This window comes from Lycorma delicatula, chromosome 8 (genome assembly GCF_047948215.1).
Source record: "Lycorma delicatula isolate Av1 chromosome 8, ASM4794821v1, whole genome shotgun sequence".
NCBI lineage: Eukaryota > Metazoa > Arthropoda > Insecta > Hemiptera > Fulgoridae > Lycorma > Lycorma delicatula.
The window spans coordinates 107,930,212-107,956,965 of NC_134462.1; the positions used below are offsets into that span (position 1 = coordinate 107,930,212).

Genomic DNA, 26,754 nt, shown 5'->3' on the forward strand with positions numbered 1-26,754 from the left:
GGCTCATAGCTAAAATTAGTATGGTGCTACTCCAGACAATTTTTTTTCTGGGTCTTTTCAAGGCATGGTTAAAGTTTTCTGTAAAATAAAAGAACTGAAAAAGAAAATGAATCAAATAGAGTAGCTAGAAGCAGGATAATAATCTAATTCTACACCTTATCACATTCAAGAATATGGTACATGGTTGTGCTTAAAAACTGTATTTGGTTTAACCGAATAAATAATAAAACGTCAATACAGATAATATTTTTTAGTATTATTAGAATATAACTTAATAAAATGTCCGCTTAAAAACAATATAATCCAATGGTGCTTAATTTAAATTTCTATGTACACAGAAACAAATAAATAATTAGTTTTTACTAATTACCTTCTCTTTCGCCCTTCCAGCGTGTTTTTTGACAAATTTGACAATCAAAGTGCCCTTGCTTTCTGTCATCTTCTGATCACTACTGAAAAAAGAACTAAACCGATTTCATATTCCTTCCACCTAGAAAAGGGAACGTTCCATACACACGGAGAGTAAAAAAATCTACCTTCCACCAGCACGCCAGGGTTGGAACTGTGAGAGTGACAGTTTTCTCTCTCCCTCACAGTGTTGTGTGCAGCTTCCTATGTGTGCATGCACACTACAGCCAAACACCACACTTCTGGAACTGTGAAGCGCACAGTTCCATATAAAAATTTTTGTATCTTTTTCATAAACTGGGGGATGGCTACTGACATTAAGCTTAAGGATTATATATTGTACAAGTATAAAGAAAGAATTAAACAAAAAATAACATTATATTCAATTTTATCGATAATATCAAGTGGAAATAAGGGGTGCTGCAGTTCCATAGTGCCTATACAAGAGCTGCTACTGGTTCTATCTTCAACAAAAAAATTTAAAATCATATCAAAAAGGTTCAGTCTGAAGAGAGCTTCTTCAGAAGCTCTCTTTATTTTAAAATTGAAAGATTGGGGATTTTTTCAGATTCTTCCACTTTTTATTTGTTGGTACAGTGCTGCAATCTTACTGATAAAGCGCTTTTGTTTAAAAACCAGCTTATTTTTCCCAACATTGGTAGAATGACGCGAGTTAAATAATAATAATTATAATAAATAATAATAATAATAATTAAGGACTGTCAATTTGAAATATTTATTAAGGACTCTGCTATAAATAGGGGATAGTTTAAAGTACATTATTATGGGTGTGAGTGAGTGAATCATATAATCATCTGGAATTTTTCAAAGAAACTGGGGCAAATTCAGTTATACAGGACACACAAGTAGCTAAATCCCTTGTTTGTGAAGAAACAGGGTTGCCTAATTACCATTTAATTTTCATTAAAACCAACAACAAATGGTATAGAAGGCACAACCAAGGAACTTACAATTTGTAGTATTAAAAGAAAACATAATGGATCTTGATACGTGACTTTTCAGATATTACAGCAAACACTCTTTACTATGTTTTTTTGACATCACTATTTTCATAAAAAATGATTATAATGAATCCCTTTGTTTTGTTTTGTAGCAAGCTGAAATGATCAAAGTTTATGATAAAGTTTATTTTAATTTTATTAATTTAATTTATTAATAGAGAGAAATTAAGGTATATAAAAGAAAATCATCCTTAATAAACCATTATAAACAATGACCCATCATTTTTAATTAACTATTTTTATTACTTTTAATAACTTACGGGAGATGTGATGGGTTTTCGAATAAGACCTCTAGTCTGATCCTCTGTATACTCGCAGTTAGCATGATGTGCCTGAGATATAGTTAAAATTATATCATAAGCCGCTAATGATTTCATATCACCAGATTCCCAGTCAGTAGGGGTTGCAGCTGCAGGTGTCACCGGCTCGGAATTTTCTGTAGGAGTAACTCGTGCAGTATCTTCTCCACTTCGTTCTCTCGATCTCTTTGGCACTCTTCCATATCGTACCGCTGGCAAAACCAAAAAGTAGAAATATTCAGAATCGCTGAAACTAAATAACCAATACTCTTATTGGATATAAAGTGATTTTAATTGATTTATTACTTAAATTTTTGGTCTGGTAGCTGAACTTTTTTTTTGTTAGTAATCCACATAACATACAGGAAAGAAATAGAACTGGTTTTATTTTCTGACCTATATACTTCTAACAAAATTTTCTTTTTAAAAATACAATCTGAATGAGATTACAATTTTTTTAATTTCCAAATTTATTTGCTATACATGATAGATAGTTTAAAAAAAGTGAAAGATAATTTCCTCTTCAGAATGAGAATAATTTGAACTATAAAAGAAGCTATTTTTTATTTTATAATTTTTATTTTACACATATGAATTATATAAGAAATGACTAATTAAACATGAAATTTTTAATTTATTATAAAATTTATAGAGTAACCAATATCAGTGAAGTGACTACAAAAACCATAAAAGAAGGTAAAAAGAGATAAAAATGGACACTTCAGCCAATCATTGAATATGTATCAAGAGTTCTATTGATCAGACATCTGATGAACTAATTAAGGAAGTAAAGAATAAATATTTCAGTGAAGAGTTACACTAAAATATTTATTCAGTGTAACTTGAAATATTTATTCAGTGCAACTTGAAATATTTATTCTTGTAAATGACAAGACATATGAAAAAAATTGCTGTAGCTACATTAGGCTGATTTTTAGTTTATTCACCTATTTTATATTATTTCAGAATAAATGAAAATACCAGTAACCACTAAACCTGCAGGTGGAGTGATGGCATCTCTGCCTAATCTGTTTTTTTTTTCTGGACCTGGCATTTTTCACATATATCAAAATTTATCTTTGTTGCTCATAAAAAAGAATTGTAAATAATAATAGTGTAGTGTAGTGTAATAATAGTGTATCAGCCTGTGGTCATTCATGTGAATAAATAAATACAAAAACATAATGTGATAAAATAAAGTTTTAGTAATTAAAGAAAAATAAAGTAGTAGTTTTATTTTCATTACTCACAGTCTCGAGACATGCCCACAGCCAGACATTTCTTAAATCGGCAATATTGGCAGCGATTTCGATTGAGCCTAATGACGAGGCACTTGCCGTCACGGAGACAACGATACTCAATTTGTTTTTGGATACTCCGCCTGAAGAATCCCTATAAATGTAAAAATATAATAATTAGATGTATATATAATGTGTATTCTTAAATAAAATAAATGTAACTTAATTTTCTTTTTCATTAACACTAACTTTATTACGTTAAAAATATTTATAAATTAGAGCTTTCCATAAAAAAAATTACACATCCATTACATACACAATAACTTCGAAATGTAAATTATCAAAGATAAAGGGCAGAGAATTAAACATAAAATAAAAAACAAATCCTACCCTATTAAAGGTAGGTATCTAGGTATTAGTGTGTGTTTGCATGCATAATGTCCACCTTAGCTTAGCACCGGAATGTACCGATGTCTAGCGGAAAATCCCGATTCGTTAATTTATGTCTCGCGGTAGTCAGGTGCATACTTGTTATATATATTATATCGATATATAATATCGAAAAATGATGAATGGCTTAAAGAGTAGGGTGCAAACACGCATCAGAAAAAATTAGAAAAAACATTTTTACTTTGAAGCTTGACTTTCACATAATCTTACATATCACCATCAACGCTTGTCAAATCCATTCTCAAATAACGTCCTACAATTATTTTTTACATTTTAAATTTAAGAGTGATGATCTAAATTTTTTTTACATATTTTTTATTTATTTATATGATTTCTTCAAAAAATAATGAACTTTAACCAAAAAGTAGGCATCGGAATGTACCGATCACTAGCGGAAAATCTCGATTCGTTAGTGAAAATTTCTAGAGTTAAATTTCCAATTTAACTTTCGTTATATCAGTTTTCATCATTCAAAAAAAATATTTTTACACAAAAGGTAATCAATTTTGGGCACCTTCCGAGACATTATAATAGGATCATTTTGGAGAATGGCATTGTATAAATCATTTGATAGTTGACTGATCAATGATATAAATGATTTGATTAGTTTGAAAAAACAAACATGTATAATACGTTAAAAGTGATTTTAATTAGGAAACTTGAATGTTGACTTAACAAGGTAGCTTATCTGTACGCATAATAAAGTGCAATCTATTTCTAATGTGCTTTACTATTTTTGTAAAACTTCTTTTTACAAAAAATCAAATTTTATAACTTTTTTCAAGTTGATGGTCTTTTAGAATTATTTTGTTTAGTCTTTAAATACATTTTTTTTTTGTGAAAAATCAGTTATAGGATTTTTGTTATGTGTCATTGTCATAATTCAATGTCATAAATAATTAGGTCAAGCTCTGTCATTAATTTTACTTTCGTTCTTTTTATTTAAGTTTACAAATACCTCATTAATGATTCACATGATCCATGTCATTCAAATTAGATTTTTGTTAGAAAACTTTTTAAGAAGCACTTCTTGTTTACCATAATTTACATTTTTAAGATTTTATAACTTTTTGTACAAGAACAAAGTAAGTCTACTGATAACAAGTAAAAAGTTATTTTAATTCCTTCCCACATGTTTGATACATTAATAAATTCTTATCTGAAATATTTTCATTTAGTTATATGCATTTCTATAATTTTTGTTCAGTGAAACAAACTAAATACTTTGAGTGATATTTTTATTTTGATTAATTATTCCATTCTTTTCTACTTTACCAACATTAAATATTTTTTTAATCTTTCAAGGGAATTTATTGCAATAATATGAACATTTTTAGTTTTATTTTACCACACAATTCATGTACCTCTTTTTCTAATTGTGCAATATTTTTTTATTCAATAAATTTTCTTAATGATTGATTTAAATGTAGTCCCACTATTCAGTCAAAAAAAAGTTTAAAAGTTCAGTCAAAAAGTTTAGAACTAACACATCATTGCACTCAAGGAGTTGGCCAATAGTACTCATCCAACAATGATGTCAGAGTGTTGTCATTCAATTTATGACTATTAAAACTATTTTTTTATTTTATGTGAATATTTTAAATTAAGCAACGATCTTGTCAGGAAAATATAAAAAGATAAATTGCAAAAATCTTTAATTATCACTACACTTTTAATTATAGAATTCCTTTATGTTTCAGTTACAGATTATTTAAAATTATGTTGTTAAATATTAAGATCAAATTTTTCAAATGTGTTTTTTAAAATTTTATTAAAATAACCAGTAATTTCCTATATATTAGATCAATAATCTCAATGATGGTTGTAAGAAATAAAACCCAAAAAATCAAAATAAAAATACAATAAAATGTGTAAAATATAATACATCTGGTATATTCAGATATTAATAAAATTTAAAGTAAAATAAATAAATATATGGTAATTGAACAAAATATGAGCTCTATGGATTAAATTACTTTTTATTATTGTATTAATTTACACCCAGATAAAAATCTACTGATTGCAATTAAGAAACATGAAAGAGATTCTGATAGGAACAAGAAGAAAAATGATAAATGGTACAGCATAATAAATAAAATCATATTTCTGAAAATGGTGTATGCTGATTCACTGATCCATTAACCTGACAGCTTATATTTAATCTATTCAGAGTTCAATTTAAAGGATAATCATCTTACAGTGTGATTTGAATCTTTAAACGTGGCAAAAATCAGAGTTATTGAATCATAAACCATTGATAATATACATATGCCACAACTTCTAGCATTTTTATTTTTACATGTGTTAATTTTCAGTACCAGAAACAAGTTTGTTTTATCATTCTCCAGATGCTTGATGAGAAACCTTCATTATGCATTTAATATGATATTCAAGAAAACAATCAAAAAATTTTTTGTCATACATCTATCTCGCATTTAAATCACGTATATAAAAATTTTAATTAATTTTAATGAAGTTTCTAAATTAAAAAAAAGTTGTAAAAATAAAAACATAAGTACAATAAAAATTTATAAATGTTTGAACAGAAAATTAAGCTGTGTTTAATTTAAAAAAAAATAATTACAGATGTAAATAAACAAATATATTAAAAACATGAACAGTCCTCTTCCTCTGTTTTACAAATATAAACTTTCCACCCACATGGAATATTCTGTCTAACTCATTGTAGATTCCTGACTTGGGTGAAAGAATTTTTAGAAGATAAAATGCTTTAACAATATCGATAAGATCATAGAAACTGCATGGAGTAGGTTTGCGAAGGTTTGAAAAATTTTTCAAGATTGGAATCATACTTTAAGACCATAACCAGATTGAGATAACCGGTTATTGTTCACCAGTTCTTGACTTTTATTCCTTTGTTTCTTTATAAAGTTATTATAGTAATGATAGGCTACCAAAAGAATTGTGTCTGATCGGTTTCCAAACTTCTTTCACAGCAAAAAACACAATGGATGAGATTGGCATTAAACGATTTTGAGCATTAAACTAATGTAGGTAATTTCCTGGACAAAACTGTTGCAGGTGCTATAACTTGGGTTCATACACAAAAATAGAGACAAAAAATTGATCAATGGAATGAGGCCATACTCTTACTCACTAACAAAACCAGAAAAGTATGAGAAAACCTTTTCTTTAGAAAATTATGGTAACTATCTTTTGAGACAAAAGAGAAGAAGTCTTGTTAATTAATTTCATAGAACAAGGCACCACAATAGAAGTTTACTGTAGAACATTAAAAAAGTTAGGAAGGGTAATTTAAAAGAAATTTCATCAGAAGTTTTGCCAAAATAAATGTGTGGAATTATTTCATTTCACAACATTGACCTGAAGCATTTTGCCAAGTGTATTCAAACTTTGCTGTGACAATTTGATTGAGTCATTTTCATCAACGTTCTCATTACAACCTACATTTGTCACCTAGAGTTTCTTTTTATTCATGAAAATGAAGATATGATTTCTGCCCTAGTGTTTTACAACGATGTTGAGCTATAATCCCTTGTAGATGGGTGGCTTAAATTGCAAGCAGAAGAATTCTATGAGAGTCAAATTTAAAACCTTGTAAATCACAGTGACATGTAATTTGGCTGAGTACTGAGTACTATATAAAATATAAGTAAAAGTTGGAACTGAAAATTTATACAACAAAAATGTTATGATTGGATTGGTATTTTTTTAAAAATAAATAAATATAAGTTACTTTTCGGATATTCCTCATAAATATTATACCTGTGTTCTAAAGACACTTATGTTATAAAAAGTTTATTAACGTATTTACAACTTTGTATGTGCTTGTTTCATTCAAAACAGTCCCTATTGCTGACAATACACAACTCTCACCCTTTTTTCTATTTTTCGGACATTTCCTGGAATATGTATTTGAGAACCATGCACAGCTGATGTACTGTATTTTCCTCAATTTCGTTTATGGTTTGAAAACTACATACTTTCAAGGTTACCTTCAGTTTGGGAAGTCAAAAAACATCTTCAGCATCTCTACAGACATCAAGTTTGGAGAGTTGATGGGTGTTATAATAGAGTCTTGTGTTTTGTAGATAATAGCAGATAAAAAGTGATGTGTTGTCTGGTGCAATATCCAACTCTGGTTTACTACAATTTAGAACTCTTTCTGTATATAATATAGCTCAAAAGCCATAAAAAACCACGAACATTAATTTCATTTTTGACTGATTCATGCAGGTTTTTTTTCTCACTTGCCTTCTCATTTTTCCACTCGACTTCTAATCAAATCCTATTCCCACTTGCTATGTCAACTGCGTCTTGGTTCTTGGTTCGCAGCTATAAACCCAAGTTTAATCTCCTCTTATGTGTTTTTCAAAATGTTTTCATCAGTACTGGCATACTCAGGAAGATCTTAGCTGATCTTAACAGATTATCTTTCTATTCATCACCTCAGCAAACATGGTACAAATTTTTTAAAGATGCAATGCATCTCCACAAAGTTTTTCAGTTGAAATTATGTGGCATGATTCTATGCTGATTCCCACTTTCTCAGTAATCTTCCAGATAGTTAAATGAAGATGAACCATATCATGAACTGTATCAATGTTGTCATAGCTTGTTGAAAGAAATCAGAACTGTTATATTGTATGAAATCAGAAACTGTTTCCTATTTGGAAATTTCCAAACAGGGAACAAAATTGGTTTCCAAATAGGAGAAATATCTGAATGCAGGTTGTAGATGTGCACAACCAGTGACAAGAAATATGAATAGACAGTCTCAGTTCTTCATGCATAACAATTTATTATAATAAAATTATAAAAAGCAGTTCATTAAACTGAAAATATACATAAAGAGAATAAAAAAATTCCAAAATCCAAAGACACTTAAAATATCTTGTTTATTTTAAATATCATAAGCACATAGAGTGCAATGTTAATGTCACTCATACGCTAAAATAACACTACGATTGATTTGAAAAGTGAAGTAACTCTTTATCTACTGAAAAAGTCATCTTTAGTTTAAACAAATTTCTTTGTGTAATTCAAATGGCTGCATTATTATAAATCAGATTAAAAAGTTATTAATTTCCTTGATTTATAATACACTTTAGATAAATTATTTACCTGACTGAAAATAAATACAAAGTGTAGTGATAATTACAAGATAACAAGCTGGTTTTAATTCTCCCTCTATTTATTAAAAATCTCAATAGATTGAGATAAAAAAAGTTTCTATTTTTCTTTCTTGTTCTGGAAATCAAATGTTATTAATGATAAAAAAAATTGATAAACAATGATTTAATCATTTAATGAAAAACAATAAAAATATATAATTAATATTAATCTATTTGACTGTATGTTTTAAATATAATACAGGAGAAAATATTTTTATTTTTCTAATCATTTTTTTTTTTTTTTATTAAACAGAACTGGTTTAAAGGTGTTTAAATAAATACCACATCCAAAAATGTCATGTCTTACATTTGTTATATTATCCAGTTATTCTAGTCTATATGCAAATAACCCTTTTACCATTAAGTGGTTACCATGACAAGATATATATATATTTTTTTTCTTCAAACATTATATATATATTACTGTATCAAATAAATAAATAATTTAAAAACAAAATATTATATCCACCAGATACAGTTAGAAGATACCTTTTATTTGAATTATATCTGATAGCTATAAAACATTTTTTAAAAAAATTTATATATAAAATGAAATGAACTTTAATTAGTCTTATACCTCTCCTCCTCTTTAAGAAGAAAGTACAGTGTTCTTTTTAATCACAGTGGCAATTATGACTGTATCTATACGATCAGTGAGTTAAGTATAAAACAAGTTTACACCTGTTGCAATTTGAACTGGTTAAAATTAATAAAATCAAAATATTTTAATATGAATGAGGAAGACACTAAATATTTAAACGGGATTATTTTTCGGCTTTATTAATAATGTGAATATTTTTTTGTTTTTTTTACTGTTTTCAATAAAAACTTTATCAAGTAACTTAAAGTATTATTAATTTATTATAAAATTATAGTGAGAGATTTCTTTTTAAAATATGAATTATATTTAAAATAATAGGCATTTATTGGTGTTAGATTTAAAATGATAATAGATTTTATTTGTATTCTTTACTAAAATAACCCCAGGTTAAAGTAAAAACTTATCAAACAGTACATAAATAAAACTAAAAGATTCTGATAGCTAAAGATTATAAAAATTAATCAAACTCAATCAAAAGTATTGTAAAAATATTATGGCAAAACCCAACTGGCATCATTTTGATAGTACACATGTACAGTATCAAAAATAGGAATGTTTAATAATAATACACATAGAATAACAAACCATACATAAAAAGTTTCAATAAAATAATAATGTGTTTAATTAACAAAATTTTTAACTCTTTAAAAATTTTTCCCCTTTAAGCACTGTTTGCAGAAAACCAGGTAATTAATGGCATAAATCATGAAGTTACAATCATTTATTAGAATGAAAAAATCTGATGTGGACACCACATGAGTTCCTTGTACGTTTATTAAATTATATATACACCCTTTTTCTTTAAATGGAAAGTACATAAAGTTTTATTTCATTAATAACTTATGATATTTTTTCATTTTTTTTATTGTTATCGAATTATTATTTATCGTAAAACTTTTTACTATCAGGGGTTAATAATTATTAATAAATCAATATATTAAATTAAAAAAAAGTTTAAAAAAAGAAGATGAAGTTGGATTTGGGCCAATGTGCCGTAAGATCCAAATATTTCATTAATTAAAGTTTTATTTGGCTACAATTCTGGAACCAATGAAAATAAGTACCAATTATGATATATCATTGAAAAGCTCTCAATGAGTGCTTATTACTGCAGTTAAGAAAAGGTCTAAAATCTAAATTTTTTTTGAATTCTGAGATTTTATGGACACTTTTGGTCCAGTCGATTGCAATCAAAAAGGGAGGTACAAAATTAGATGTTACAACAGTCCTAAATCCAAAATTTCAACATCCTATGTATGAGTAATCGTTTTTGAGTTATCTGAGATGCATATGGACTTACGTATGTGTGTACATATGTACAGACGTCACAACAAAACTAGTCAAAATCAATTCAGGGATGGTCAAAATGGATATTTCCATTGAAATCTGAATACCAAAATTTTTTGTGATCACAAAACTTCCTTGTAATTCGTACAAGGAAGTAAAAATTTGGTCTAAAATTTCACCAAAACTCTTATGTACAAAAATGATTTACATATACTAAATACATGGAAATATCTTGCAGTTCAACTTTTGATGTCCACTTCCATAATTTTTGTGGTATTTTAGATCTTATAGAAATATGAAATCAGCAACCACATCAATGGTGTTAAAAAAATCTTGTAGCAATATCTTAAGGCAATACATTTTAATATAAATAGAACGTAAGTAGTTTTTAAATTTATTTTTTTACACCAAATCACGACCTAAAAGCCACATTCTACTTGTGAATCTACAAGGATGTTTGTTGATTAATAACAACATAAAACAGGTTATGATCATCCCCGGCACTTACAGAAATAGTCATATAGAATGAGATCCATAAAGAACGAGATAACATACACCATATATCAGCTTCATAGTCTGAAGTTTTTATTACTTTTTAATGGTTGAAAATAAATTTTGAATGTAATAAATATTTTTTGTTTTTGTTAATGAAGCGGCTAAAAGAAACTTCAGTGTTGAAGTGGCAAATCAAAATTTTAATTTCATAAAGTTTTCTTTGAGTCCCTCAGGAACAAGACACTGAAATAAAGAAGGGATTGAATATCAAAAATGTTCAACTTGAATTAAAGGGAGATTTATGAACAGTAAGGAGTACTCTTTCTCCTTACTCTCCATATAAAACAGGAACTTCAGTAGAACACCGAGGTAGGTACTAACTTGGTACTCTGATGCTCTTTTTAGTCACTTCATTGACAAAAACAAATAAATTTTATGGTACTGAAATTTTATTTTCAACATTTAAAAAGTCATAAAAACTACTATTATATGGTGACATCACATCCAATAACTTGGTGCATGTTATCTCATTCCGAATGATTCTGCAGTTGTCTGCTCACAGTAAGTTCCAAATAAAAGTACTTGAACAATGTTATGCTTAGTAAGGTTTTAAAAGGTAGAACACTAAAAAAATATGGTTCCAATATTGCACTATTTAAATCTCATTAATTGATGGAAGCTAGGGGCTTGAGCTCTTTGGATGTCAGGTTTATAACTTCCCTTATGACCAGATGATTTTTTACTATTTTAATGTAAGTCACATTTTACAAAAGGGCAGCTCAAATATCTGAATTGTGTTTTGTTATTAATTTAGGGTACAAAAAAGCCTGAAGCTTCTGGATCACAGTATATGAGGTGCTACCCGAAAGGTTGGGGAATTTTACCATAAAAATAAAATAGCTTACCATAACTTATAATTTCCACTGTCTCCTTCAAAGTAATCCCCTTGGGCATTGATACAGTGATCCCAGGGTTTTTTCCATGATTCCATGCATCCCTGGAAGTCTGCAGGTGTAAGTGTTCGAAGCACGTTCTGCGTTTCTTCCTGAATCTCCTCAATTGTGTTAAAACGACGGCCTTTCAATTGAAATGTTATTTTCGGAAAGAGAAAAAAGTCGCACGGAGCAAGGTCAGGCGAATAGGGTGGGTGGGGAATCACTACCGTCTTTTTGGAAGCCAAGAAATTCCAAACGGCTAGCTTGCGTGCCCGGGTGCGTTGTCATGGTGCAGAACCCAGCTGTTGTTACCCCACAGATCTGAACGTTTGCGCCTAATGCTTTCACGTAACCGCTTCAAAACTTCACAATAGAACATCCCATTGACAGTTTGACCAAGAGGAACAAATTCCTTATGGATAATGCCTTTGATGTCGAAAAAAAGAATCTGCAAACTTAGCGTGCTTTTTTTGGCCACGGTGAACTTGGGGACTTCCACTACGACGACTGCTGCTTAGTTTCAGGGTCATACCCGTACCCATGTCTGATCACCGGTTATGATGTTGGAGATGAAGTTAGGGTCATCGCTTGCTGAATGTTTCTGCACCTGCAAATTTTATGCAGGTTCTTTGCTCTTTAAAATCTGCCATTTAGAACTTCGCCAAAGCAGTAAAAGATAATGTTACACAACCGCAGGAAAGTCAACAATACAACCTCTCACCATCACAGCTGTTGGAACACTGATTCACAAAGAGTACTGTTAGCCACATCTAGCGGCAGCAGGTCATACCATCAATGGTTCGCGCGCAAAATTCAAATTCCCCGAACTTTTGGGTAGCACCTTGTATTTCAGGGTTTTCTTATGGAAGAACACATTTTAAAAAAATTAGTTTTATTATTTCTATTTTTGTTAATTGAGGGGATAGGGGGCATGTCCACATGCAGAGAATGAAGGCCTGAATCTCTTCTTTTCCTATTTGTTTGTTAAGTTATGGTAATGCATTTAAAAAAAAAAAAACAATTTGAATGTCACCAATGCCAATTCCTGTTTATTGAGGGAAGAGGGGCATTAGCACTATGTGGGAATGAAGGTATGCACTTATTTTGAATAATTTATTATTTATTTATTTTTTAAAAGTGAAAATATTCTGGAAAATAAAGTGTGAATATCATAATAATTTAATTTTTATTTATTTAGTGTTATTTGGTGTGGTGATAAAGATCATGGAGGCAAGAAGACCTGAACATCACCTTCTTTTATATAATATTTTCTTTTTAAATGTAGAACACAATTTAAAAAGAAAATAGAATATCATCACAGCATTTTAATCTTTTATTAGAATAAATTTAGTAAGATGGTTCTGGGAATTTAAAGTATTTTCAACCAAAGTGATGGTACGTTTCTCGTCCTGTGAACATCATCACATTTTAAAATTTGGTGGATGTTTAGTAAATGGTTTCTCAGAATCAGATCAGATTAACTACATACTTTCTTTTTCTATTTAGCCTCCAGAACAATCGTATGGTATTACTTTGATTGAGGTTTTGATTAATTCAGTGATTGAGGATTATATGTATGAATGTAAATGAAATGTAGTCTTGTACAGTCCCAGGTGAACTATTCCTGAGATTTGTGGTTAATTGAAACCCAATCACCAAAGAACACCGGAATCCACGATTTATTATTCAAATTCTTATAAAAGCAACTGCCTTTACTAGGATTTGAACCTTGGAACTCTCGAATTCGAAATCAGCTGAATTGTGATGACGAGTTCACCACTAGACCAACCCGGTGGGTTTATTAACTACATACTATTAATATTATTATTGAAATAGTTATACCAAAGGGGTGAATTTGGTGTGTGTGTATACACAACAAAATTCGGTATATTAATGTTTAATTTGGTATATTATTAATATATACCAAAGGAGGGGATTATTACATTTTATAATTAATATATAGCCTATGCAATTTAGGAAGTAAGTTTAAAACAGTAGGGATTTTTCAAGTCGGTTTCAGTTTATAGTTCTTAAGATTTAGACCGGACAAACAAACTTGGAGCAAACAGACTCCTACATCTCTATGTAATAGAAGGGATTTATTTGTTTTATTTATAAAGCAGTTGTATATTAAAATCTTGTGGATTAATTTAAAACTACTCTTAACATTTTCAAAAGCATATCAACAAAAAATTGTTTTATATTTTATTATAAAAAACCTCCAAAGATCTTTTCGTGCACGGAACTTAAAACAAAAAAAAAAAAAAATGTTGCTATTAATTTATTGATTACGTTAACATTTACATATGTTTGACTAAAATTAAAAAAAAAAAATTTGATTAAAACATTCACAAGTTATGAGGGATGATCAGAAAGTAAGTTACACCCCATTTATGAAACAAACACGTACTTATAAAACAATTTTTTTTTTTATTGAACAAAAAACTGCATATTTTTATCTATTTTTCGACATAATCACAAAGTTTTTCTGAATACTCTTTATACCTTGTGACAAGTTTTTCAATTCCACTCTCATAAAAATTTCGTCCAATTTCCTTCAACCATTTAAGGACTGCTTCCTTTAATTCATCATAATTAGCGAAGTGGTCCCCTTCCAGGTCTCACTTGAGAGGACCAAACAGACGGTAGTTGCAGGGTGCTAGATCAGGGATGTAAGACAAATGAGACCACACTTCCTGCTTGAATTTTTTCAGTAACTCCTTTGTCACATGAGCTGAATGAGGAGTAGCGTTGTTGTGAAGAAAAACAACCCCATCGCTCAATCTTTCGGGTCTTCAGTCTTTAATGACTTTACACAATTTTTTTAAAGTCTCACAGTAAGATTTTGCATTGGCTGTTGTTCCTTGGGGTATAAATTCACTGCAAACAACTCCCTCAGAATTGAAAAGGACTGTCAGTAACCTTTTGAACATGTGGGGATGTGAACATGTGTGTTTTCACTTTTTTTGGCTGTGGCAAATTTTTGTGTCTCCATTCATCTGGTGCTTGTTTAGTCTCAGGAGTGCAATGAAGCATCCAGCTCTCATCCCCTGTGATGATTTGTTTAAAAAACTGTGGACTAGTCCGTGAATAAAGTTGAAGAAAAGAAAGATCAGATGCAAAATGTTGATGTTTGTGGTTGTCGGTCAACAGATGTGGCACCCATTGTGTACACAACTTACAGTAACCAAGCTGATCATGAATAATCGCAAACATGCTACCATAACTGATGTTAAGTTCACTTGCAATTTCTCTAATTTTAATGTGCCGGTTACTCAAGATTATTTCATTCACGCGTTCCATGTTACCTCTCGTGTTTGCAGTTGAAGGACGTCCAGCACACAACTTGTCACTCACATTTGTTCCTCCATTTCTGAACATTTGGCACTATTTTGTGATCATGGGGCATGACATTGCATTCTCACTGTATATTTCAAAAATTTGGTGATGAATTTCACAACAATTGTAATTTTTGCCTACAAAAATCGGACTACTGAATGCACATCTATGCTAAGGTATTTGATTAAATTCCTACTCTGTTATTTTACCTAATAAGATTATTTATACTAGTAACTTAATTCAGGTAGAAATTCAAATAATGTAATTAATTGTTGTACATCTATACAGGAACACATTTGAATTATTAATTATACTAAACAAATAAATGATAAATTAGAGAAATGTTATACTGTCAATTACTCAGAAGAAGGTTAATATAAGGAATGTGTCCATTTTTAGTTTGGCAACAAATATTTTTGCTTTAATATTAATATCAAAGCTTTTTCATAAGTTTATAATAGAAGCATACTGTGGCTTGATAATAATCTCTATTGTTCAAAATTCAATACCATTTTGGTGATTATAAACTAAATAAAATTTAGAAACAGTTACAGTTAAATATAGAAGTACTTTAGCTACAAAAGAAAACAATTTGATACTGTAAGAATAACAAAATCTATAGACAGTCTTTTAAACATCTGCAACAATTGACTTTCTTCATTATTTATTTATGAAGCAATAATAAATTGTGGGTAGACTTTCAAAGGCATTTAGAGATTGATAATTACAATATAAGAAATGGAACAAGTAGATTTGTGGAAGTCCATAGAGTCATATTATTTGAATATATCTATATTAAATAGGGGAAAGTTTGTGAAGAAATTACTATGGACATTAATGCACGTAATAATATAAAAAGGAAAAAATATAAGATATGGTTACAGTAATTTTAATTGAAAAATGTTTTACTTCACTAAAAAATTCCTTTCCATTTCTAATAATAAATAATAAAGGTAGATAGTAGGTTTAGAACAAGATTTAAGATAAAATTTTGATTCACTCTATATTAGTAACAAAAGTATTCACAATTATTAAGGGATTTCAATGTCATCATCAGAGGATAATTTTTAAACTGTTTGAAGTTTGATTTCTAAGAAGGATCTGGCTTTTTCACCTGCATTTTTATCCATCTGTTATTCCTTGTTAAAATACAGGGGTAACTCAAGCCAGGCTGAAATATAAAAAAAAATAAAAGTATACTAATATCATGTCGACAGTATTATTAACTAATAGTGAAGCAATACATTAGGTTCGCAATGAGATTATCTGAATGATTATCTATGCAAGTACTGAGACTGAAATGTGTAAATTGAAACAAGTTTTGAACTGATAATTGTTTATACATGCATATGTACTTACATTATTCAAAGAATAATCATTTTTATGACAAATATTTTTCATTCTTTTGAATAAACTTTTTATATGTTTATATTTTATGCAGAAGTTTATAGCTTTTAAATTAAATGAATGAATCAATAACCTAAGAAAATATATAGTAATCTTTTTTGCGTTAAATACTATATAAACATCCTAGACAGCTGTCATGATAAACTAATGAGTCTATATTTTCCTTAGAAATCGATGTAAAATGTTGGTGTATCAGTGTATAATGTCTGTAATACATTATTTTTGTCTAATATGAATTATTATTGGCTATATTTACTGATATAAAACTACACTCTATATTATGAAAGTTTCAAGTTGGTGTATTATTATTGATCACTGAATATATCAAAATTTCATCAAAACTTTTTAACTTTATAGTTCACCTGAACAGTGGAAAATCAATTGAAAAGTTAACTTATATTTCTCTCTTCTTCCACCTTTTATTTTATCTTCTTTCTAACTATTTTATTATAATTATTATTAGGCTATGTTTTTATGTACCTTTTTTCTTGTTTCGAATATAAAAACAGTTCAAATTCCTTTAAATGAAATACTGTAAAAATATATACAAATAAATAAATATATAAATACTCAAGAAAATAATAATAATTAGGTTAACTCCATCCAAAACAACCTTTTAAGTTTTTCTTAGATAATCAATTTAAATTATAATTTACTGGCTTTTTTAAATGTTAGGTACATAACTTTACAGTTACAGTTGGCAATTTGACAAAGGTCACTCCATAATATGAGATATTCTAAAACCATTCTTAACAATAACAAGCATTTCATTCTAGGCTTACTAGGATGAATCAGGAGTGAAGTAATTCCCTGTTGCCTTCTTCACAGAGTTGTATGTATTACACATCATCATCAACACATCAAACTCCTCAAAATACAGGGGATATCTCACGTCCAAATGACAGCTTCACTTCATTCATTATAAAGCTTGGTTATGTAATAAAAATCATAGTTCATGAAAAAACTATTCTTTTATTGCCTTCTGAATTCAGGTACCTTAAATACAGCATAATCATAAAAAAGACTGGATAGATATAATAACGTAAAGAAATAAATTAATGTATTTCTTTTATTTAGAAACAATACATAAAAAAATGCTATCTCTACTCACTGAGGGAAGTTATTATTCAAATATTAACAAAAGGAAAACTTATTTATATTTATGATATAAAATTAAATATATAATTTATCTGATTATTATTAGAACTAATATTAGAAGAGGCATACAATGATGTCTATTTTGGGGAGTGAACAAAGCACTACTACTCCTACTACAAGGAGTATATTCTATACAGATTAAACTTTTATGTAGGTATTTTTGCATAATAACATTTCTTCCAAGGGATATGTCTTTCCAATTTTTTTTTCGCTAGAAATATTGCGAGACCTTTGATATTATTTTAAAAACTGGCCAGTCGGTTTAGACAGTGGGAGGTAACATACGAGTATATATGTATATTTACAAAAGATCAAATACATAGGTGTAACCCTCCCTTCTGTAGCCATGTAGTCATACATTTCAGTCTAAATAATATTTAGTCATACCTGTCTTCTGTTTAAATATCATTCTTGAATTTCAAAGTACATCAAAAGCTTTTATGATCTTTAATTGATGTAATAGTTCATATAAAAACACTTGTTTTTTTAATAAAAGAAAAACAAGGTATGTTATATTAAATATAGAATATTATATTCATTAAAATGTGTATTTCTTTTATGAGTGCATACTAAGAAAAGTTATGAAAAGGATGCTGTAGCTTTGATGTTATTGCATGTAATAGCTTCTGAGTAAAGTAATATAAATTCCTGAAATATTTCTGTCTAGTTTTTAGAATCTTGTTCATGAATAACAACTGCTACTAGAATTTAAAATTAATATTTATGGTGTGATCTTGGTCATAAATTTCATAGTGTGAAAATTATTGTAATAATATTTTTTTCATATTATTAATAAACTGTACTATTTGGTTTATTAATTTTATAAAGTGTCTTTATGTGAACATTTGCAATAAAGTTTTTTTGGATTCATTTAAAAAAAAACACCCTCTTTTAATCCATTAATACAAGGAACAATAATTTACAGAAATAGTTATTGACTGTTTATAGATAAAAACAAATGGATGTCATTTATATACAAAATAAACATGGATCATGCCTAAAATTTATTTAACTGAATTGCATAAATATTTATTTGGGTTCAATTTTTTTAATACATTGTATACGGGTTATTAAGTAAGGTGGACTGAAAAGGGATGGTATAAAAGATATATAAAGAGAAAAATTCCAGGTAGAGACTCTCAGGAAGATCCAAGCAGAGAAGGAGGATGGTAGAAAAAGAATCTGAGATCACTGGAGGAGATTTCAGAGTAGTAGTGAATGTAAGGTAATGAAGATTGGCAAAACTAACACAAGCTTGTATAAATAAAAATTGCTTATTCAAATTTAAACCAAAAGTAAATACTAATTAAAGGTATAAAACAGTTTTTTAAGAGATTTATTACTGGTGTTAATCTTACAAATGTTAATAATTCCTTCATAGAAATGCTTTCACGAATGGATGCATGCATACAAATACATTATTTAAAAAAAATCAAGGTACTGTTTATCATGGTCATTCATTTTATTTTTATGTAAGAAATTGGTCAGTAATAATTAAAATTTACCCTGTACTAGAAGCTAATATCCAACACCAATGTATTATGTTTGTTTTTATTCTGTCGTAACTTTTATGTTTAATCACAAAGAGACGTTACAAACAAGTTTGTAATGCTACAAACGTTACAAATTTTTTAATGCTTAATACAAACAAACTTGTAATGTCCTTTAGAGAACTTACTTCATGATCCCAATAAACAAGCTTTTAAATTCAAATGTAAGTTTAATTCTCATATTCGATCAAGAAACAGATTATAAGGCTGGAGAATTTTTAATGGAACAGAATAAAATGTAATAAAAAAAGAAATAATGACTTATTTATTATTTAACGACAATAACAGAAGAGACTGGAGATATTGGAGTTTTGGAGAAAGATATCTGAAACATTTAAATGTGGGATTTAAATTGAGATGAGCATTTTTCAAGTACACAGATTCACATAAGAATTTATTTAATATTTTAGAAATGTGCGCATGTGTATGTACATGTAAACGTATATATTCTTACTTAAAGAAACAGTTCAATATTTTTAGTATTTCATCTTTTATGTAAATTTCTGGTTAATAGTCACATTAAATATTACAAATTTAAAAGCACTAACAAATTACAGCAACTCTTGTATTCAATGACCTTGAAATAAATTATTAAGTATGAAAGTACTCCAGATATAGACAATTATTAAGTACTCCAGATATAGACAATTTAATTTCTACCATTTTCATTTCAATAATTTATATTAGTCCTATATCAATTCAGGTAGAATTTATTTATAAATTAAGTTCTAAAAAGGTCATAAAGAAAGAAATAAGAAATAGATTTAATAAAACAGTCTACGTTTAGTGCGTGTGTGCGCATGTGTATATGGCAAGAGAAAGAAAGTGCATATAAGAGAAACACTCTTTCTAGAGTGAATATAAGAGAAATATTCATAGACATTTTGTATAAGTTCATAATCCTTTCTTAAGATAAGGGTTCAAATTAAATAAAATCATAATATCTGATGAAGTTTTTATTGTTCAGTTATTATATAATGCATAACTCATGGGAAACATACCAAACATTGCACACATATTAAGTGCTACTATAAAAAAAAAAGAAAAAAGCTGGTCTATATTTTTTTTAGAAAAAATGATTGCAAATTTATCTTACAAACTTAATTTTAAGTTTTGAAATTATATCTGCCATATATAATGTAATATGCAGCAATTGCAGTAATAATTGTAATGTTTTAACTATAGTTAAAACTATTTCTATTCACCTCTTTGTAAAATTACTACAAAAACAACAATCATAGCATATTATTGATTAAAATGAATGGTAATTAAGCAGTCAAGTGTTATAGAGCATAACAATTATTCACGGAAAGTTCAGAAAGTCACTGTGCAGTTTGATTTAGGATTATGAGGTGCATTCTGTTCCTTCAAAGTTAAGTTGGTTGCACTGAGGGTTCATTGGGTGTTGCTCAGTAATAAACCAAGACATCAGTTGTTGAGTTGTGATTGAATTTGTTTTGTTTCATTTTGTGTTGTTTTGTTTATCAGAATCGAGTTGCGAGAAATGTAATGGTTTTTTTGGTAAAGGAACGCATCTTTCTCTTTGGTCATGTCTTTCATGAAAGTGACAAGTATACTAATTTAGTGAAGGAAAAGTTTTCTGAAAAGTTTCCAAATACTCCTGTTTCTCACTACAATGCAATTCAAACTCTTATTGAAAAGTTTTGGGGACAGGGTCTGTTGAAGACGCTGATCTAAGTGGAAGACCACCTAAACTAAACAAACAGAAGCTGCCTGATATTTTGGATGCTGTGGCTGAAAGTCCATCTAGAAATGGATGAAATATTAATTATTGTCAATGGTTTAAATGTTTTATTGATCAAAATTCCATAGGTATCACTGACATCACATTTATACAGATGATGCATGATTTCATCTTGGAGGGTATAATAATTCACAAAATACACACCTGCAGTCGACAACTAACCTCTATGAACTACACAAACAATCTTTACACGAAGCTAAAATTGGAGTCTGGATCAGTGTGAGTAGATTACCCATTGTGGGTTCAATCTTTTTTGAAAATACAGTTAATAGTGATCATTATTGTCCTGTTTTAAGAAACCTTATTAGTCGGTTAACAGAAGTGGAAATCAGACATGGTTGGCCCCAGAAAGATGGCCCAACAGCACACACAGCTAACAGGTCAATGACTTTTTTATGAAATGTCTTTGGTGAACGAATCATTTTGAGGGGTTTGTGGAATGTATGATCACTCTATCTGACCCCCCCCCCCCTATTACTTTCTATGGGGAAATAAGCAGTGTATCGCAACAGACAATGCACGATTGACAAACTAAAACCGCAATAATAGCATATGTATGAGACATTCCAGTACATCAGCTGGTTAAAATGTTTGAAAAAAAATTGAAATGTGTTTAGTATTGTATTGCTGTTGGAAGAGATCATCTTCAACACCTTTTACAAACTATTCCGGTTATTGTAATGTCCATTTCTATAAAATAATGAAGTAAAAATAAAATAGTAATAATTAAGAAAGTTTTGTCATTACATTTCCATTATTCCAGTGGACTGCAACTTTCTGAACGTACTATACTTATGAGTAAATTAATGACTTCAAGTGTTTACTTACTACAGGACAATAAATTAATTATTAAATAATATTCACTCTGAAAAAACTGAAGATGACATTTAATTATTTTTATTACTTAAAGAAGAGCCTGCAATCTTTCACTCTCAGGTTAGAATACTTAGTAATCATATATTTTTTCTAGGCTGAAATAAATACTGATTGATCTATTTTATGTATTGATATTACTAAATCAGTTTCTTAAAAAAAAAGAAAAAGAACAGTGACATTTCATTAAACTAATTTACTAATTGAGTAAAAACTTCTTCAGGAAAATAAAAATGCTAATTTCTTTAATAGTAAGAAAGCAAAGAAATTTTCAAAAAGAATAATCTAAGGAGTAAAACTGGGGTAAAAAGTAAAAGTTTTACATAAACAGAATAAATTATCAATTTTAAACAATAATCTCACATTTTCATATGTAAGCACAAATATACATACAAATTATTATCTAATTATTCTCTTAGTAACACTAACCTTGCAGCCTTCACAAGATGTGACTCCGTAATGGTACCCTGATGCTTTGTCACCACAAACTTTGCAAGGTACAAATGACTTTGTTGGGGTTGAACTATTGGAATCGGCAGCAGCGTATTGTTGTTCTAAAACAAAATAAAAAAGAAATTGTTAATTATTTTTAAAAAAAGATAGTTATTCTTAATAGATTATTTTATTAGATTAAACAACATATATATAAATACTAGCGTACACCGTCGCAACTTCGCCCACAATATAGATGTAGCTTCACTTGCAATGCTCTTTTAATAGCAAACTTATTTTTTTATAAATGAAAAATGTTTATTCAACAATATTATACTTAGATTTTCATTAAATCCTGATAAAACAGTAAATAAAAATTTTTATGAAAAATACTGGAGGAATATACCATAAACAATGAATTGTTGCCCAAAACTTAAATAAAGGAAAACAAAAAATGTAGATAAGAAAATTGAACAATATTTGTTAGACCAATCCATTTTATGAATGAATTAAAATAGTTCAATATAAAAGTCCAATAAAGGTAAACAAAAAATTTATTACAATCCCAAATCTAGCATCCCCATCGCGGCTTCGCCCGTGCTCTATGATTACTTACGCTTCCCGTCAAGATCAGACGGTCATGGCTTGATTCGCTCTCCCTTTCCGTATTCTCCCGTTTCCCTTTCCTTTTCCCGTTTCTCTTTCCATTACTTCCCTTTCCTCTTCCCCCAGTTCCCTTTCCCTTTCCTCTATTATTTTTTCTCTTTTCCCTTTCCATTTCCTTTTCCCCTTTTTCGTTTTTCCATTTTCCCCTTCTTCCCTATTTCAATTTTTCCCTAATTCCCTTTTCCGATTTTTCCCTTTCTCCCTTCTTCCCCGGTTTTCGATTCCAGTTGGTTTTTGATTGAATTTTGGTATAGGTTCATTTTGCCGCTAAGCAGAAATCATGGTAAAATTCTTTGTTATTCCTAATTTAAAAACAAAGCCTTTTCCGGACACATGTTTATTATGAACTTTTTTCATTATTTTAAACAGAGAAATACAGCTTTAAAATTTAACGGCATTCTTCTGGAGCACTCACACTCATTCTATCGCTCTGCGCGCGCACACGATGTATTAATATTACTTATTTGACAGATGTAATGAATTACTTCATTTCCGTGCTTTACTTACGCTTTTAATCTCTACCAATTTTTTTGCATCTGACACCTTCATTTATTTGCTTTACATATTCTAATTTTCTAATTGCATTTTAATTTAATTATTTATTTATTTGAAATTGAATTTAATATTATTTTATTTAATTTTATTTTTTAATTTTAACTATATTTATTTAATCCCTTTCTTCTTCCCTCATTCCCCTTTCCCTCTTCCTCTTTCCTGTTTTCTGTTTTCTCTTTCCATCTCCTTTCCCTCTTTTTCCCCCGCGCATAAATCGGTTCAGTAATTTTTTAGTCTATAGCGGACACACATATCGGAAACATTGCAATGGAATCGTAAAATATTTAGTATAGCGTATGTTGCTTTTACGTCCAACAGATAGCCCTCTTAACACGAAATTTAGTTTTTTATCGATTTGAACCACTTAAAAAAAAAATTTCACAAAATACTTTCTTAGTGCCCGCCTACTTAAAGATGCGAAGGCACCCTGAAAATGTCAAGTCTCTACCTATAATAGTTTTGGTTGTAAGTTGATTATGAGTCAGCGAATCAGTCAGGACATTCTCTTTTATATAAGAGATATAAAAGTTTATATAACACCAGACTGGTGTTTAATAGATCCTTTGGCTCGAAACCAGATACATAGGAAAAACAGAATATGGCATTCAAAAGCATGTGAATTTCTGCTATCCTAATCATAACATGGGTAAATGTTTAGTTGAATCATGTACATTTTCAAAATGATCCGGTTTATGTAGTTCATGATCCAACTCTATACTGAACTACTGCCAATTAACATCCTATATCAGCAAGGAAACCTCTTCTCATAATGTAAAGCACATCTACCCACTAATGACTGATCCATATTAAATTTAATGATCTTGTGTGATCACCGCCACTGTCATCAGTCACTTTACAATCTGTTACCAGATTTGCTAGCCTATTATTCACAACAGCTACATCAGTGTTAGTACATTCAAACCGGGGCCTATCATCGATGCAATGAACATGAGCCGGCAAACTGCCTGGCTTACATAATAATTGTAGATTATAAACCATTGTAAATTTGACTAACTACTTACCACCTCCATCTTCCCTGTCACTAAAACAGAGAGGTATTTTAATGCTTAAATCCCATTCTGGTTTTAATTTATTATTACTATTCTATTCAGAATTTTCCCCTACAAGTACACAGCAGCAGGCTACCCAAAGGAAAAATATGAGCTAATTACTTATATATCAATTTCTAATTTCCCTATTCACGGTTCCACACAAATACAATTCAAATTACTACTACCACTTTAAAGTGTGTAGTTCATTCCATTATGTTGACTATAAAGTCAACAATTCAATTTAATTTAATAGTATTACTGTAATTACTGATTTTGGTTGCTCAAAAAATGTAATATCTAGTTCATATCAAATCAAGAGTTTTTCCGGAGAAGATTCCAGAGTAAGAGGTACATCTATATCCTCTTTATGTATGCAGGCGTATTTATATGCCTGCATACATAAAGAGGATATAGATGTACTAACTACCCTTAGGGTTGCAGTGTTGCAGATTCAGTCATAAAAGTCGCCTCTTTATTTTGTATCATGAAGTATCAAAAAAAAGAACAATTTAAAAAATAGAAAGACGTTCCAAAATTTTTTTAGATTCTGTAAAATCAACAGAACAGATACAATATTAAAGATTTTTTAGTTGAAGCCTGATATGTTTCCAAATATTGTTACACGAATAAATGAAATCACATTTTGCAACATTAAATAATATATTTAATTTCATAAAAAACTTTTTGGAAGACAAATTCTTTTAATCATTTCCACTTAAACAAATGGAGATTAATTTGATGATTTTATTAATCATTTGTATTGTGTATATGATAAAGTAGGTTTTTAGGGGGAAAATATGTAATAAATTTCCTCAGTAAAAATAAAATAAGGATATAACAGAACTCTGTATTTTAATTTTCAGACTGTTATAATATACACTGAAGAGAAAATATTGCTACTGATAAAAAAATAGAAACCCTTTCATATATTTCTTTGTGCCCCAAAATTTAGAGATTACTTAGTCGATAAGTACAAAAATATTTGAAAGAAAGTTCTGAATGTATGTTGTACATGTTTTGTAAATTGATAATTTGAAACAATTACTTTACAAAATCACATTTGGCTTTAATAATGATAATCCCACTGTGAACCAGTTCGATCTATTCAGTGACCTCAGTTTTAAAAACCTGGACTGAAAAATATATTTCTTCTATGGTTCCACTTGTCCTGTAAATTTTGAAATTGCTTTTAAGACTGTTGTTCATTTTATTGGTATAATGCTATGATTTAAAAATCATCAAACAGCCAATACTGCATTAATAGTTTCAGTATATGGAAAATTAATCTCATACAGATTAACAACTCGTAAAATGATTTCCATTCCTTCGTATTGTTATCAGCAATATTAATATTTTTTAAAGGATTTAACTTAAGATTATCCTTACTTCTATATTCTGATTCTATTCACCAAAAAAACAAATAAAAAAGTTTCGTTTTCTGTCAATTTATCAGTGAATTATTTTTTAAACAGAAATTTTTATCTTAAAAATGAATTCAGATTTCTTAATTATTTTTTGGTATACACATATTAATATCGTTATCCAACAAAAACAAAAATTTGGTGAATTTATCAATTTTCAATTTAAAAATATAGTAATATTAATTTTAAACCATTACTATGGATCTAGGTAATTACTGATACTAGCAAATTAAGTTTCTTTTAGCTGGAATGTTAAACATTTTCTAGTGAACATAACTACAATTATATTTGTTCATATATTATTTAAAAAACCATAAACATAAATAATGTAAACATGGCATAAATTGCTTTGTTTGTGTTTACGGTGCAATTGAAGTACTACCATAATAAATTTTAAGATTAAATTATGAAGCTGATAAATTACAGCAACCTTTGTGTCTTAAACAAAAATGGATGTAGAATTCTTCTACATAATTCTATTAAAGTAAAACAATATGCATATTTTACATAAACCATTTTGATTCCATTCAAATAAGTTACTTTTCTGAAATTACTAAAGGTAAATAATGATGAAAATAATAAATTTAAACATTTTAGAAGTTAAATTTTGATAAGCGTATGTCTTTAGACTAAAAAACAAATCAT

The 26,754-nt window shown here is 28.9% G+C and overlaps 1 protein-coding gene across 1 annotated transcript in view; it reads right to left on the reverse strand.

Moving 5' to 3' along the window:
- The window catches only part of LOC142328777 (ecdysone-induced protein 78C-like), a 367,857-nt gene that overhangs the window by 11,093 nt on the left and 330,010 nt on the right, over positions 1 to 26,754 (reverse strand). Inside the window, exons 3-5 of the mRNA XM_075372803.1 lie at positions 22,413 to 22,537; positions 2,980 to 3,121; positions 1,691 to 1,941 (exon numbers count right to left, since the gene is read on the reverse strand). Of these exons, the coding sequence (XP_075228918.1) occupies positions 1,691 to 1,941; positions 2,980 to 3,121; positions 22,413 to 22,537 (518 nt within the window). The remainder of the gene's footprint in view (positions 1 to 1,690; positions 1,942 to 2,979; positions 3,122 to 22,412; positions 22,538 to 26,754) is intronic.